The sequence below is a fragment of the Camelus ferus genome, chromosome 7 (genome assembly GCF_009834535.1).
Source record: "Camelus ferus isolate YT-003-E chromosome 7, BCGSAC_Cfer_1.0, whole genome shotgun sequence".
NCBI classification, from domain to species: Eukaryota; Metazoa; Chordata; class Mammalia; order Artiodactyla; family Camelidae; genus Camelus; species Camelus ferus.
Window position 1 is genome coordinate 61,788,343 of NC_045702.1, and position 16,732 is coordinate 61,805,074.

The 16,732-nt window shown below is 37.5% G+C and overlaps 1 protein-coding gene across 1 annotated transcript in view; it reads left to right on the forward strand.

Annotated features, from left to right (window-relative positions):
* CALCR (calcitonin receptor) overlaps positions 1 to 16,732 on the forward strand; it is an 86,185-nt gene that overhangs the window by 53,115 nt on the left and 16,338 nt on the right. The window contains exons 4-7 of the mRNA XM_032483997.1: positions 3,954 to 4,110; positions 5,858 to 5,968; positions 9,210 to 9,322; positions 11,107 to 11,198. Of these exons, the coding sequence (XP_032339888.1) occupies positions 3,954 to 4,110; positions 5,858 to 5,968; positions 9,210 to 9,322; positions 11,107 to 11,198 (473 nt within the window). The remainder of the gene's footprint in view (positions 1 to 3,953; positions 4,111 to 5,857; positions 5,969 to 9,209; positions 9,323 to 11,106; positions 11,199 to 16,732) is intronic.

A 16,732-nucleotide genomic window follows, 5' to 3' on the forward strand; every position in this document is an offset into this window, starting at 1 on the left:
GAAACCTAGAATGTAAGCTCCATGAGGGCAGGGACCTTGCCAGTTTGTTCACTGCTGAATCTTCAGAACCTAGAACAGTGCCTGGCATGTGGGAGGCACTCAAAGTATTAAGGGAAAGGACAGCGATGTTTCGGCTGCGGACTACAGCTGTTGGTGGCAGCTTGGCGGTCGTATGTGTGGCGTCATCTACTTGAGCCTTTAGGAGTGACATCACATATACGGCGGCTAAACTGCTACATAGGACAACAATTAAGAGGTTGGTTTTTGTCTTTGTTTTGGAGGAATCATGCAAGATGGCTTATATGTAAAACTTTGAATTCCAGTCTTTATTCAGAAAAACAACATGCCCATAATGTCTCATTTCTATCTTCATGTAAGCATAAAATTACATAATTATTTACATCCCACAAACATACAATATAAACATATCACTTAATGATAAGTGGAATAGTCTAGTTTTTCACATTGCTTGGTGGTTTTTCCTAATCACTGCTGCTTCTCTTTACCTCTTTATTGCTGAAAATTATACCACCTCACTAGCAATTTTTATTTGTATGAAATCATCAGCAAACAGTTTAATATGTTGAATGAACTTGATGAAATTTGCATATGTGTTATCCTGAAGCAGTAGTAATTCTGTAGCTATTACACTGATGTAATAGCTATGTATCTCTATCTGTGTCTATATCTACATATGTTATATATACAGATAACAGAATGCCTCAATGTGTATTTTCAGAAGAAAGTCACTGAAACATTCAGCCACCACTGGAAACATTCCATCATCAGTGCTCAAACATGAACCAGACCAGGAGTGGACTCAGTTTATTATGGCTCATCTAAGGACAGAGCTTCTACTTTTTTCATTCCCTCAGTGTTGAAACAATCTCTGCTGAACCAGATTCTAAAAGTTCACTGGAGTTTGTTTCAACATTGCAAGAATGATAAGATCAATGCTGCTGTCATCTACAGGAACTACACCTACTTTTTCAGATGGTCGTATCTCCACTGTTACTGGTGTTAAAACTGCGTTAAGCCAGATGTTGTCATTGAAAACACAGGTAGAGGGTTTCCCACTTGCTATTCTTGCACATGCTGCCTCCCCATGGCTTCCATGAGGTTCTGACTAACACAGGAATGTTTTCTAACTGGTTGTTCAGTCCGTTTAAAGATAGAATTTAGAATGTTACTTCTGGAAGGAATGTCAAACTTAAAAATAGTCCCTAGTGTCTAAAATATCTAGTAAGTGACAGAAAAGATTTATATGTGACATCATACTACATCTTCTGATTTGATTTAAAGATGGTGAGAAAATTACCATAGATAAGTAATATATCAAATGATTTTCATATCAACTAAAGATTATAAGAATAGAGCCACAAAGAATGTAAAATAGATGAATAAGCTGGACCAATCATTTTATATTTTGAGGACAATAAATTAAAGATTATGGTTACGTGATCTTTAGTCAGATTGTTCAAACACACACACATTCATACAAATGTAGGCTAATAAAATCCAAAAAAGAAGGCTTTACATGAAATCTCTTCAAAATACTTTTTCTTACTCCCAGACCAGCTCTCAATTCCTGATGAAATATCTGAGCATTTAATGACTGATAATTCTTTACCTTTCATAATTTCTGGTGTCAGGAAATATTTCTAGTGTTGGTCTTTCTTGCTGGGCTGTAAGTTCCATGAGGGCAGGATGGTGCTTGTTTTATTCAGCACTATATCCTCAGCATCTGCAGTAAAGCTTGGCTCATCAAGTTTAATGACTATTGCTGAACGATTGATCTTAAAACCAGTGGGAAAGGAGTCATGTGACAAAATGGTGTTCAGCTACATTGGTAAAAGATTTGTACGCCTTTCATCATTGTCAGTTCATTAATTTTTCTTCTGTCACAAATTAAAATTAGAAATAATCCTAATACTTAGAGAATAGTGTCAACTATATCCACAATAAATGTCCATCTAGCATTAGAACAGTAATGTTTTAAGTTAGTATTCACCCTCTTCTGTTTGCAAGTGATTTCGACTCAGATGACTTACTGGCACCTCCAAATCCAGTCCAAAATAAAACTTACCTTCTTCTCCTAGTAAGGTTTTCCTTTCCCAATTCCTTCTCTTTCTTGGGGGCACACTCATTTTCTCTACAGTCATACAGGGCTATTTAACTCTTATTGTTCTCCATTCCTTATACTCAAATATACCTCCATGCTTTCATTATCTGAGAAAGTGCTGAGAGTTGCTCTTTCTTGTTCCATCATAAAGTCATCAAGTCCAGCTCGAATCTGTGGACATCTGATGCCTACCACGTGAATTTTACCAATACTCTCCTTTCACAACCTTCACTGATCAAACTGCAAAATATCTTTATCATCATATCATTATTTTAAAAAAATATTAGCTAAAATATATGGAGCCTTTCATGTCCCAGACACTTTGTTTTCTCAGGGCTCTGTATTATCTGATTTTCCATGATTTCATTTCTTACCCTCAAATATGCTCCCCTCCAGGCAGAATGGTTTCGTTAGTGTTTCACACATGCCGTTTCCTTCCTCTGGGCTTACCTGCACTCTGTTCCCTCCATCCAGAAAGCCTTTCCTCTCCTTTCTCCCTGTGCAGACACTACGTATACTAAAGGTCTAGTTCAAATTCTGCCTTGTATCTGTAGTTACTCCTGGCTGTTCTTGCTCCATGCTCTCTTTACTGTGAATTTTTATTGTTTAATGTGTTGTACAATTTAGCCTTTAGAGATAGGCTGTCTCATAAGACAGGATGCTCTATCTACACATGAGATACACTGGAAAACAGTGAGGCTCTACCATGAATAACCTAGGGTATACAGGTCAACTTAATAAGGATGTTTATTTTAGACCGTGGAGAATAGAGAAGGTACATAACACTATTTCTGCCATCACTACATTGGGAAAACTTTAATCTTAGAATAATTAGAACAGAATAAGGCCTAATAAAAGTGTGTTTCAAAAGATATGGTAGAATATTTCTAACTTCAGAGAAAGAAAAGTCAATGCAGGCTGAAGCTTGCAAGCCTTCTCCAAAAAACTCAGTAAGCAGAACAGGGATATAAAACAAAAAAAAAATCACAGATTCAAGCACCACTAAAAACATCAGAGCCACAAAAGAAATGGAAATCTATCTAAACACAACTTAGGACAATTTGTCAGACATTCATCTTTTCAGATACATACCAACTTTGATAAACAGGGCCTATGATGCTAATGAGGATTAATAGGCACGGGCAAAACTACCACCAGCCTGCACTGAAAATGCAAAAGCGCTCAGAGAAATAGATAAGATTTACGCTGATTTTCAGCAGTGAAAATGAATTACCTTGTATAAGTCATCTGCTGATGAAACCAATTTAAAGAAATTAAGGCCCATTATCCAAAGCAGAATATCTCAGAAGAACAGATTTTTGTTTGTCCTGTGGAATAAATGGGGTAAATTTTTGGCAGTGTGTGCAATCTAAGCACAAGCAAAAATCAGCTGAAAATCCAACTAAAAAAGTTTATTTATTGCACCAAGGTACCTACTTTTACATGATTCTTAGGAGTGCCAAAGAAAGCAAAGTTGACTTTAGTGTTAGTCTTTGTTTGGAAATCAGGTTATTTACTTTGTTCGCTTCTGAACTTTACAGTGATAATAAAATTAAAACAATCTTTTAAAGATGTGCATGAGTTTGTGTGAGTGCTATACATTTCCAAGAGTGAATAAATGAATACAGATATGAAATTTGAAGATAGAATTTACAAATGAAATATAAATACACTTTTTAGTTATAAAGCAAAAATATTCCACATGGAGACCATGCATAAATTGCTTATAGAAGGAAAAATAAATGTTTTCATAGTTTTTGATTGTTTGGTTTATTTATGTGTTCACCCATCTCCACTCTCCGTAAGTAACTGATTTTCCTCTCTAATACAGCTGCCGACTGAAACTCTGCCTACCACTTCAAATGACACCCACCATCCGACAACAGAGCCGGAGCCGTTTCTCTACATTTTGGGGAAACAGAGACTGTTGGAGGCAGAGCACAGATGCTATGACCGAATGAGAAGGTTACCCCCTTACCAAGGACAAGGTAAAAAGAAGACTGTATGTGAATGTGTTTCAAACATCAGTAAAGGCTTATTTTCTTCCCTAGGTAAATATATGTTGACTAATTTTAATATGCCAATAGTCTTAACAGTGGCTTCCACACCGTGGTATGCGTGTGTGTTTCATGCAGCAGACACGCCAAGTGTCTGGGCTCCAGTTCATCCAGCTGCTTTTTGGCTCACGGCTGCACTTAGGACAAAATTACTATGGTAACTCACTATTCACCCCTGGCAAGCAGGAACAACGCAGGACTACGTGAGGGAGAGGAATTGGTGAATGACAGGGAGAGAGCTGGAAAATGGTGGGGAGAGAGTTAGCCTGAGGTGAAACCTGTCCACACTCTGTCTTGTTTGGGTTAATTAGGTAGTATCTTCCCTTAACTGTCAATTGGTTGGCGACTTGTGCTATTCCTTCTCCTTTTCTACCCCCAGTTCCCAGAGGAAGTGGAAACAGATACCTCCTAGGCAGACACTGTTTATCTGTCACCTTCTCTAGAATGCTCTCTGTGGCTGCCCAAATATTCCCAGGGCCAAGCATATTCTATTAGCTACATTGGGCCCACAGGAAAACAAAAGGAAGGATGCGATGGCCAAGCGTTGCTACATCCATCTGAATCCTCTGCCTCTGTCCCCTAAAACATTTGAAAAGACCCAGCGAGATTTTGTATGCCCTCCCACATGTTAAGACAACACTGCTTGGCAGGGGGGAAATTGGTTGATTATACTCTATTATTACATATGGTTTGCCATCAAGCAGTTAAAGCTCTAATTTGTAGTTCCTATTTTTAGCATTTTCCTTTAAATGTAAAAGTGAGTTAATTGATAGATACATGTCATTCTTCTGTCTACAGTAGTTTCAGTGTTTTTTTTTTAGAACCCGAAAAGGCAAGAGATGCAACTCTGCCCCAAGAAGAAACCATTTCTCTGAAGCAGATAAAACAATAGAAACACAAAACTGATACTTTGAGAAAGCAAGTGTGTGTAGTCTCCTGCACTTTGGTCTTAGTCATCTGGGCAGGTTGAAGTTTTGTGCTATGATCATTATTTAAAAAAAATTTTTTTTGGAGAACTGCCTTCAAAGCCTGAGGCTCATTCTTTTGAATATCTTTACAGAGTTAAATGTTCATGTTTTAGGGTAGATTTAATTTTTGAAAGCAGTGAGAAACCACTTGGAGCCAGTGTTGATGAATACATAAAAGTGATCAAACTGAGCATTATTTTAGCTAGTAACAAAGTGTGATTCTAAAGTAATAAGACTATTTTTACATGCAACCCATTAACTCGTTGCAAATGCATCTCCAGTAGGAATGGTGAACAACTGTATCACCCCCTCGATTAACAGTAGAACTACCCAAGGCAACCCTTTGAAGGTTCATGGTTAGTAGGATACATATGTCCCAAAGCCTTTTATCCAGGGGTGATATTGCATATACTTTCACATGAGTTCTTTTGTAGCATTTCTGGAGATATTTTAAAGGGAAGATTTTGGAGGAAAGATTCTATACAGATGACAAATTACGGCTTTTGAGGAATAACTGCAGAATATCCTACAAAAAATTCCCTTAGTAGTTGGAAAAGTTAATACCTTTATTTGGCTGCTGCTGTTGCTACTGTTGTTTTAGTATTTCCAAATCCAATGGGAGAGCCTCAGAATAACTGTCTAGGTGCTGTTAAATCCTGCTGAGGAGTCTATCATTTTTGACAACTGCAATATAATTTCTAAATGGCCAGGCCCCTTTTGCAACCGTACCTGGGATGGATGGACCTGCTGGGATGACACACCGGCTGGAGTTCTCGCCCATCAGTACTGCCCAGATTATTTCCCAGACTTTGATTCAGCAGGTATTTGTTATTTTATATTTTGCTATGAAGAAACTTTCATAGTTTTTCTAATTCTGAAAAGAAAATCAGACATAAAATATACCTACCAAGTAATACTCTACGTAGTTCAGCATGCTCTGAAGCATTTCCATAAATGAACTATTACCCAGTTGTACAAGGATTGCAAGCTGTCCTTTTGTTTAAGTCACATTACTGACCAGTTCATGCACCTTGGTCATAAATTCTATTAATTTTAAATTAAAATTCTATATAGTTTAAATATTTACTATTACATTATAAGGAAATTTTAAATTCATTTTTCTAAAACTATGAACAATTTTATCTAAGTGTGTGATTTAAACGTTTTTCAACGGTCTCACATTTGGTGGCTTATGCAAATACTTGATCCAGAGTTTGTGTGTACTGGTCTGATAGAACAGGTACAGTGAAAATTTTATGTAACCTTGAAAATTATATAAAACTGTCATGTGCAGGGAAAACAAAGCAGAAGGTGCTAACTCTAGACATCTACTTTCTGTTCTAACGTTAGCTTATTAAAATATGCTCAGTAAATAAGACTAATACTAATAAAATGGATCATACCAACCCAGCTCTGTCCTACACAACATGAACAGCCAGCAAATGTATGTTAATTAATGATACCAAATTCCCTTTAGTTATAAAAGTAACAGGGATACTTTGCATTGAATATCATTTTTGTATATGTTACCTCATTTTATACTGACACAATATTTGACATAAAACCACAAGTGAAGTCAAGTCTCCTAAGCTGTTACCTAACTCTAAGTGCAACAGTTTCGGAAAAACATTTGAGAAATTGTATTTCTAAATCACTGTACAAACTTAGGCAGATTGAAGTACTTTCAGAACTGTCAAGGCAGGACATGTTGTTCCGTCGGCCCTCAGTCTAGCCACACGTGTGGTTAGGAGTTGGGCTGGGGTGCTTAGGCAGGAGTACCAGGTGCCACGTGGAGTGAGAAACTGGAGACTGAAGTCACACATCTTAGTATTGTCAGCTGTCCAAATAGTTTGGAGGCCCAGAATCTAAGACGCTCAGTGGTGAGTGGTCAGGAGCAATGCAGAGGAAGGTATGAGGAGAAGCATGCACGAGGTTGTGTCACAGCCTCAATCCAGAGACGAGCCCCATGGGGTTGGGGAGTGGGATTAGGTAGCTGCTAGTAGTGCATAAGTGATTCTCAACTTGTCTGAGAAGCTGGGGAGCTTTTAAAAAAAAAAATCCTGATCCCTGGTACCACCCTAGACATTTGGATTTAACTCTTTTGGAGTGCAGCCTGGGCATTCAAGATTTTTAAACGTTCCGACTAAATCGTGCAGCCGAGGTGAAAGTGTAGTAAGCAGTAGAAGTTCAGATGAGAAAGTGGCTGGTCCCAGGGAAGCCCAGCCAGTGCACTCAGTCGCTATGCCCGTGAGAGGCAGAGCCCGGGGTGGGATGAGACTGATATAGCCCACGGAGGAAGGTGGGTCCCAGGGGAGCAAAAGGTAGCAGCTGGTCAGCTCCAGGAACCATGGGTATCAGGGCCAGATAAATTCTGTTCTAGGCAACTAGATAGACAATCTGTCCCATTGAAATGAATCTGGGATTAAGAAACTTGAAAGGGAGTATGAATCTTAGTTTTAAAGGAGAGCCTGAAATGAAGTGGGTCCCGCTGCAGACACACCGTGTTAGTCCCTGTTAACGGGTGAGGTTTGTTCCCGAGAGCACAGTGAGCCCAAGCCTGCAAGTGTTCGGGTGGCTCTAAATGCTGAAACCAGAGCCCCTGGTTGACTGGTGCGGGGACAGAGTGCCCAGCACGCAGGTCATTCTCCCTCAAGCTCCCTATCTCTTCTAATGAGATATGGGCAACAGAACACAGCAATCCCTCCACTCCTCCTTCCGTCAGAGTCTCCGAGGGAGTGGTTCCAGAGGGGAGAGTTAGAACATACAGTTAGTAGAAGAGAATGCCAGGTTCCTGACAAGGGAGGATCTTCTTTGAATTAGCTGATCTGGACTGGAAATAACATTTTGAAGAGAGGAAATCAGTGTTTGTTTCCTGCTTAAGAGATTACAGAAAAATCAACCTTGACTCAGATTTTTCCAAGACTTGTTTGGTCGTACTTTCTATCACAGCTCAGGGTCAACCAGTCCATCTGGTTACCCTCACTTATGGTCTGTGAGTGACAAGACGTTATTTCCCACAGACTGAAAGTGAGGACATCAGTTAAGATAGAAAACAGCAGTCATACAATAAAATTGAGGCAAGAACATTTCTGGAATCCTGATCAGAGCAGAGCAATTAGTCTTTCCCTGAGACGGCGTGTGGGAAAGGCTTTTCATGGAGATACAAAGCTCCACTCCAGTGAGACAGAGATAATGGAAGTGGGATAACAGTGGGGCACTTTTAAAACCAGCGCAGGCCAGCTGCTTCTAGGAATTCTCATTCTGATGGAAAAGTTGGGATGTGAAGAGAGAAAGGGCTTAGTGCTATGCCCTGCTCAGTACTACCTTCCTGTAAACTCTAACTAAATGCTATTTGTTGGTAATTCTCCAGGTCTTTATTGACTCTTCCCAACAAATGATGCTTCATTAACCTGAATCTGACAACTACATTAGAGGTTAACTTGATTGGCACAAAGAGCTATTCTGCGACTGAGGCTACAAGGCCAGGTCCAAAGCAGCAATGGGCTCTCGCCAAAGTGGCTGTCATTATCGACTAAAAGGCAAGGTTTTGGTCAGCAAAACAGCAATTTCCAGGCATAGATCCATCTTTTCAGCCTGATTTTTAGATAGAACCCTCTCAGCTGGGGGACAAATCCACTTCAAAAGAAAGGCAAATCTTAAAACTACCTATATTCAATAAACTTAAATTCTTTAGTATTTTACCACTGACCCAAAGCTGTATCTTGATAATGACAGAGACTTCATTTTAGACAAAGTGCTTGGTAAAAGACAGGTTGGTAATGAAACAGTGAATAATAGTATTGAAAGTCAAAAGAAGCTGATAGTCTGAAGGAATATGCTAGAGTATAAAAAGCAAATCTTTGTCCTAAGTCCTGCCCTTAGAGTCAAATGATCAGCAGTAATGGGACACAGCCAAGGTGGCCGACATACGGTTTAGGACAATGATTCTCAACCCTGATACCTTTGGAATTGTGAGCTGATACACTTTGGAATGGCTTTTAGGCTTTAAATTACGGTTTTTCCTTCTTGCGGTTTTGAGATTTTATTCTGTTTCATTAACAGAAAGAGTTACAAAATACTGCGGTAAGGACGGGATTTGGTACAAAGACCCTGAGAGCAACATAACCTGGTCCAACTACTCCATGTGCAACGCTTTCACCCCTGAGAAGCTGCAGGTAGGTTCTAGTTCAAATTTCAGTGTTGGGTGAAAATGCCATTACTTATACATGGAAACATATGCATAATTTTAAAACGCCTGCTACCAAGAAGCCAATCTATTTTATAGAAGGAAATCAGATAATGACCTATAAATTCTGAGGACTCTATGACATTGCATCGGGGAAAACGATGTTTTACTTCTTGGTTGGCACTCAGAGTTCCATGAGCCTGTGGAATCAGGCCGTTCGTTTATGGCAAGGGCAACAGTGTCCATGGAGCAGGTGATGTGATTCTCCCCGATGCCAGACATTAGGCAGCATTTTCAGGAACTGCCTTAACATCTTTCTTCTGGAAAAGTCCCAAAACTACAGATTTCTCCACAAGCCTCCAGCCCCCTTCTCTGTCCTGAAATGTCTATGACAGTTTTACAGTCAGCCCTTGAAGGAACCCTTAGAATGGGGCTTCTCATCGGCTCATTGGTACAGGTGTGGCTGTTTAGATTATAGTGGAAGTGATCTTTTCACATTTCTGATGCCTCTGAAGAGAAGAGTATCTGCTCCCCTCCCAGCCCCATTGGCTTAAATGTTTCAAAGCAGAGATAATATTAAGAATATTTAACAGCCAGTAAGACAGAAGTAGTAACAAATCAGAATGGACTCAGCTTTGTCTTTGATCCACTCAACATGTATTCAAGTTCTCTTTATAATTTCTGTTTCCTTTCTTTTACATTCTTTAATTTTCTTCAGATGAAAATTTAGGTCATTGATTTTTCAATCTTCTTTTCTCATATGTTCATTTTAGTCTTTGAACTTCTATGTACAGCTTCATCTATACCCAAAAAGTTTTAGTATGTCATTGTGAGTTCTTCTTTGATCCAATGGTCATTTAGAAATATAGTGTTTAGTTTTCAGCAGTATGAGGATGTTTCTTAAGTTATCTTTTTATGAATTATTTCTGGACTATTATGGTCAGTGAAGATGCTCTTTAAGATTTTAATTATTTGAAATATGTTGAGATTTGCTTTACTGACTAGTGTATGTCAATTTGGATAAATATTTCTTGTGCATTTGAAAATTTTGGGTATTCTGCAGATGCTGTGTGCAATGTTTATTATATGTAAATTAGTAAAATTTTATTGATCATGTTGTTCAAATCTTCAGTAGTTTGATTTGTCATCTCTGTGTTCATTCTTTTGATTACTAGGGGCTGTCAGTTTTTGCTTTATGCTCTGTGTAGTTTGAATTTACATTATTAGGTGCATAGAATTTTAGAATTGCTGTATCCTCCTGAGTCAACATCTGAACCAGCTTTCTTGGTTGATGTTTACTGGTCCATCTTTTCTCGTCTTTTCACATCCAGTATTTCTATACCCCTGTATTAAATGATGTTCCTTACAAGCAGCATATAATTGCTTTAAAAATCCTCTAACCCAACCAGATGATTTTACAGGGGAGGATTACTGTTGTCTAGAAAAGTGAAGTAAGTGACCTAGGAGGGGCCACATAAAGACTTAATGATAATACTCTGAGTAAAGAACAGCTCTGATGAATTCAGTCTTATATTCTTCCCACCATGTCATGCATATTCTTAACTGATATTCTTATAACAGTTAATCTGTTAATCTAATTTATAATTCGATATAATTTAATTCTCTAAATATTTGTTATTTTAGTAGTTTTTTTTTTAAAGGAGGAAAACAGTCGTTGATTTATACTATTTAAAAATAGAAACTGTTTTCCATCTTCTGTAATCATTTATTCATCTATTTGTTTTTGTAACTGTTTGCTTCTTGTTGTTCCAGAACGCGTTCATTCTGTACTACTTGGCTATTGTGGGTCATTCTATGTCGATTTTCGTCTTGGCGATTTCCCTGGCGATTTTCATGTTTTTCAGGTAAGTGCACTTGTAGCATCTGCTTTTAATTTTCTTAGGTACTAAAATAAATGGTAAACTCTGCAAGTGTTCTGGGCAAGGGGATGTCTGCAAATTACAAGACATGTAACATTGGGAGTCATGAAGTAGCAAGAAAAATGAAATTAATTAAAGTAACACCTTTTAACCCTATTTTTGAGGAAAATAGGATGGGATCATATACATTTCAAAGGCAATCTGCCTCTTTCCCCAAATGAAATAATCCTGTGAGCCCATACATAGCCTGCATTAATATGGTAAAGCTCTACTTATGATGGCTAAGTTTCCATGAAGTATTGGGGAAAAAACCCTCCTTCTTCTTTTGCCCTCACTCTAAAATAAGGCTGTGGCCACAAGTTCACATGCACCCTGCTTAATCGTGAGCTGTATTGTAAGTGGATTGGGCCAGAAGAGAGGTGGGGCCATGACAGTGTTCAGTAGGAGAAGGAAGTCTCTTCTGGCCTCGACTCACTCAGCCAGAGTCAAGGAGAATCTCTGGAAGAAGATGGCCTGTTGTCAAGTGTCAGTTTTTTGCCCTTGCAAACCTACCATTGTTAACTGAAATGATCTTCTAAGAACTATAAGGAATAAAATTCCAGTGGGGGTTTCTGTTCTGAGGCTGCATCTATGCAAATGATTGCATAATCCATTGCAAAATGATTAAGTTGATATAGATACTGATTTTACAATGATGGAGAATTTAAAACATTGATTCTGTAGTTTGAGGAATGACTTCCCAATGTATGTGTGATAGTAAGATATGCTAAATTTGGTCCTAAACACATGTCCTAAGTTCAGTGTCATTTCTTTAAATCAAAGTCAGGAGGTACTACATTACCCTGTCATGAGAATTCTAACTTCTACACTACCATGGTATTTCCTCCTGCAATACTTTTTTTAGTGATATTATACAAATGATGAAGGAAAACTCATAGTACAGACTATAAATAATTTTCCACACTTAAAAGATGTGACATGTAAATAAATGTATAGTGATTCATATGTAGAATAACAGAATTTTAATTTGATTTTTCTTAAAATATTACAATGATAATACTAGAGAAAATTAAACCAAGGGGAGAATCACCTGTAAACATACCTGTAACACAACTATAATTTTTCTCCTTGATCCTGTTTCTAATTTTTGTCTATATCTTACATCGTAATTATACATTGTTTTATATCTATATCTTTTATCATCAAAATTCTTATGTTGACTAAGCATTATAATTGAATAGCAATTCTTTGGTTAGCTGAATAGCAAAGAATAATGTAAGTAAGCAAAGAATGAGCTCCTTCCATATATGGTTCACAGGAGAAAGACTGATAAAGCAATAAGACATAAGGGATTAATTATTAGAATTAGAATAATTTTTTCAATTGTAATGATCAGAATACAGCAAACACCTAGCATAATTAATCTTTGAACGTCTGTTCATTTTTCCACTGCACTTGACCACAGTGCATAAATATACCATCATGGCTCTCATACAACTCTGATTAAAACATCTATCACTGGAAGTCTATTCTTTCAACGTTTTTTAATATAACCATAAGAAAATGGAAAGGAAACTTCCCAAATTTATAATTGTACAACTAATAAATCCATGCAGGACTTTAAAGATAAAAAAAATGTCAGGGGAGCATATCTTAGCTCTTTATTTCTCCAGTCACTTAAGTAAGTGATGAGGTATGAGAGCCAAATCATCTAGGGAAATAAGGATGCTCTTGCAATCATCATTTCTCTATTAAGCTACTGAAGACGGGTATTTAAAACTGTAGCCCATAAGCGAAATAAAGTATTTCTCAATTCCAGTTAGTCCCGAAACAAAACTAATCTGGTAAAATCTTTGAGAGAATGCGGAGGAAGATTGTCTAGGAAGCACTGATTTTATTTTTGCCCTCCTGTCTCTTAGTTTCAAGAACCTACCAAACAGCAACTTAAGTCTTGGAAGGAAAACCAAGTCTCACTGAGGTCTAATCTGAATATAGCCATGGAAAGACAGAAACTGAAATAGCTGGTTCTCAGGGCGCACACAGTAAGAGATGACTAGGGTACGAAGAAAACACATGCTGAGATGCTAAATACTCAGATCCAAAAGAAGTCATGCCTGATTTTTATACCTGTTCTTAATCTTACCTTAAATCTGCCCAAACTGAAAATACCAAGGCCATCTGTTTTTCTTACAATTAAGGTATATTTCTGATTCTTCAAATTTTTTTCTTACATTTGGATTTCAGAAATATTAAAAGTGACTGTGAACATAAAAGGTAACTCTGATCTATGACTGAATTGTATCTTTTAATTAGAAATATCTTCCCAGATTTTTTTCAAACACTCACCATCACCCTTGTGATATTTACTGCACGTTATAGTGGGAGGTTTTCATTTATGCACTTAAACGGCATCATCTCTCTGAACCCTGAGCAAAAAATAATCATCACTCTGTTGCTTAATTCTGCATGCCCAGGATTGAGTTATTTTCAAAAATCCAAATAATCAATTTCATAAAACTTTAATGAAATGAGAAGTTATACCCAGCTCCACTTCTGAGACCTAACGCCCCATTCATAATCATCTCATTGAAATCTCACTCTAAACTCCTAAAATGTGCCTTATAGGGTTTATAAAAAGGAATAACCCTGCAGGTGTCCTTCCCAAACCAGCAGGCCATGAAGGCCTGCAGAGGAATTTGAAGTTACTGAATATATGGGAGGCTATGGAACTGCCAACACTTTGCTAAACATCCTGGGATATTACTCGGAATGAGATCATTAAGGCATGCCTCTAATCTTAATGTGATTTTATTCTGAGCATACAGGAAAAGATAAAAAGCAGGACTATGTAACCCTGAAACAAATAAACAAGCTCCCTGTGCTATCGGAAAATGAATGTACAAATGTATATGAAGTCTTTGTTATTTTAAAAGAAGAAAGTTGAACTTCTATGCCCTCTTCAAGATAGAGGAACATTTTTTTCAGTGATTTAAGTGCTAGAAAAGGCAGTACTAAAGACCTTAACTATATAAAAGTGATAAAGTTATAATAATGTTCAGGATGATATGCAGGTTACTTCTGGTCCACCAGTTAAAGGTTGACGACAGCCTCATTAGGATGATATTTGGTTTAGGCCTTTGCAGGGAAAAAATACCATACAGAAGAATTCAACAGAAACACCAAATGAGTTCGCCAAGACTCTCACTGGTAGATGCCAATACCAGACATCAGTAAGAGAGTCAAAAATACCCTTAGAGAAAACTGCCTTTCTGGACATTTGTGTTTGTTTCCTGACCATTTTAAGCAAATTTGTGATAAATTCACTTATCCCATCAGTTCCATTTATAATTTATCAATTTACATTTCTGTGGAATAATTCTAAATACTGAAACATCTCACTGCTTCCTCTTAAGAAAGGTCCAGTAATAGAACAGCCACTAACATACATTTTGACTGTTTGGTACCCATGCCTTGCTGATTGTTGTATGTTGGGAATATCAATTACTTTGCCTGAAAGTTAATAGAGATCTATGTTGAAAGAGGAGGAGTATCTTCATTGCATTACATTGTCTGCATTACGTTACATTGACTATGCTGGCAAAAAAGGAGGGTTTCCTCCAGGCCTGCGAAAGGAATATTGATTCCTACTCACTCAGTATTCCCTATGCTATGTGACAGCTATATAGTGGATGGATAGATAACTCTCTATCTTGTATCCTGTTAAACATCTCTGGCTGCCTTCCTGTTCCTCCAGAGAAACCATTAAATCCATGGCATCAAAATAGCCTCCTTTCTCCCAGCCCACCCCTGACATGACAGGACACCAGAGATAACTGTTGGTCATCTCTTGGCACGTACTCACTCATAGAACAGTAGTGTTAGAAAAAGAAGCAACAATTATGATTGAAAGGGAGTTCCTTAAGGATAAAGATTTTGTGCTAAATCCAAAGGTATTAAGTGCCTTGTCAAGTAGGAAAGATGTATAGTATGTTGTGTTTTGAAATTTTCTAGGACTCTCAATGCAGTCCATTTCACATTCCCTCTCCTTCCCTCCCTTCTCTTGTCCATCATGAGCAAGGTAGGATACCTAAGTGAAGGAAAACTTAGTTAAAATTGTTCCTTGTCCTATGATATTAAACTGATTTATACAATCTACAAAACTCAAGGCAAATATTAAATACCTTCTCATACAACTTCAAGATCCTCAAAAGCCCACATATATATACACAGGATACCAATAACTTGAAACAAAAAAGTTTTAATGTGAAAAATTTACACCAGATAAACTAAACTCATGAAAATGACATTTAGCTTTAAAATATGACATCTTGAGACTCATATGAAAGTAAGTCATTCTCTCTTCCTCACATGTGAATGACACCTTGATTGGGCCAAGACAGGAGTAGATTATGTTGTCTTATCCTCCCACTCTTAGAGAACCTATAGTAATTACATAGTTCCCTGTCACTTACAGTAAGCAGTGTCCTATCCATCTAAATACTTGTTATTTATCAAGAGGAATAAATTATAGCTAACATCAGGTTCGTGCTATTTCTACTTAAGACATTTCCGGTCTGACAGGAAAATGTCCGCCTCTCTTGTTCATTTAAGCAACAGGATAGGAGATTTGTATTGAGAATAATTAAACACATAATTACTTATGTTAAGTTCAGTCAATCCTCTTGAGCATCTTATACCTCTCTTTCAGAACATTTATCACAGGAGTGAATAATGATGTAATATATAAGGTCCCTGAAGGCAGAAGCTGTTTATTTGTTCCCCCATTTGTCCCTAGCATCTACAAGAAGGTTGGAATCATAGTGCGTACACACGTAATATGTGTTGGATTATTGAAAGAAGTTTGATAAATTTAAAGTACCTTTAACTCCCTTCAAAAAGCTTAGTGTAAATGTTATCAAGTAAGTGTAACAAAAATTTTAAAACTCAATAAGCAGAAATTATATTGAAGCCTTCAAGAAACAGAAACTCATATAGTATCATATTCTTCCTTTGGATCCTAACACTTTATCTAGCTTTCAACCATTATTTTCTCATTGATTACATAATACAGTACTGTATATAGGTTTTAACTAATGTCGAACAACAGGATAATGTCAAATATTAGTTAATAGCTATTTTAAGAATCTGGCAAATGTTCAGTATGATGCAAAATGCAAGATATGAGATCGTCTAGCACTTAATGTAGTTCCCTGATGTACTGGAAAACTATTTAGTGGTCACGGCTCAAAGAAGAAAATTGCTATTATATAAAGATTTTTAATGCAGAAAAGAGCATCAAGCCTGTCGCTGTGTCAGACGCCGTTCTAGGTACACAGAACAAATTGCCTTAGCACTTCCATTCTAGTGAGAGAAAAGGAGAAAATAACAGGCGACAAACAAATGTGGGATCTGTCAGGAGGCAGTAAGTGTTAAGAAGAAGGATGAAAGAGGGTTACAAGGGCCCTAGAACCAGGTGGAGGTGGAGGAAGTATGTTTTACTCAGGGTGGTTGTGGTTTAC